We start from the raw sequence: 646 nt of genomic DNA on the forward strand, positions 1-646 counted from the left end.
CTGGGCCTGGCCCTGCCCTGCCCAGGCACTGACCGCCCTGTGCCACCGCAGATCAGGCTGGCTCGGAGCAGCAGGAGCATCCTGGTGTCCGACCTGCCCAGCCTGGGCATCCCCGAGGAGGCACTGCTGGACAAGCTGGAGCTCTTCTTCAGCAAGACGAAGAACGGAGGCGGCGAGGTGGAGAGCAGGGAGTTCCTGGACGACTCTGGCCAAGTGGTGCTGACCTTCGCACAGGATGGAGGTGCGTGGGCGTGCTGAGCTCGGGCTGCTGGCAAAGGGGGAGCAGCCCAGCCAGCTCTGGGGGGGCACAGGTCACCTCTGGAGAGCAGACAGAGCTGTGTCTGTGTGGAACGGGGAAGGTGGAGGGAGCCCAGGCTGTGCTGGTGCAGAGGAGCTGGGGCTGGGCAGTGCCAGCCTTGGTGCCTGCGCCAGGGACGTGACCTCCCCTGGAGCTCCGCAGGGGCCTGGGCGGCTCAGGGCTCTCCGCTCCATCCACAGTGGCAGAGCCGCTAATTGCGAGGGGACACATCCAGGTGCTTATTGGGAAAGGAAAATATGAGCTCAAAATATCACCGTGCATGAGTGGAGACATCGCCACCCTGCAGGTAAGGGCATGAGCCTTGGTGCCAAGCAGCACCAGCCAGCC

General features: G+C 64.9%; 1 protein-coding gene across 1 annotated transcript in view; it reads left to right on the forward strand.

Moving 5' to 3' along the window:
- The window catches only part of IFI35 (interferon-induced protein 35), a gene marked incomplete at both ends in the record, with an annotated part of 2,453 nt that overhangs the window by 1,520 nt on the left and 287 nt on the right, over positions 1-646 (forward strand). The window contains 2 exons of the mRNA XM_010085375.1: positions 52-241; positions 499-605. Of these exons, the coding sequence (XP_010083677.1) occupies positions 52-241; positions 499-605 (297 nt within the window). The remainder of the gene's footprint in view (positions 1-51; positions 242-498; positions 606-646) is intronic.

The sequence above is a fragment of the Pterocles gutturalis genome, unplaced genomic scaffold (assembly GCF_000699245.1).
Source record: "Pterocles gutturalis isolate BGI_N339 unplaced genomic scaffold, ASM69924v1 scaffold1575, whole genome shotgun sequence".
Taxonomy (NCBI): Eukaryota; Metazoa; Chordata; class Aves; order Pterocliformes; family Pteroclidae; genus Pterocles; species Pterocles gutturalis.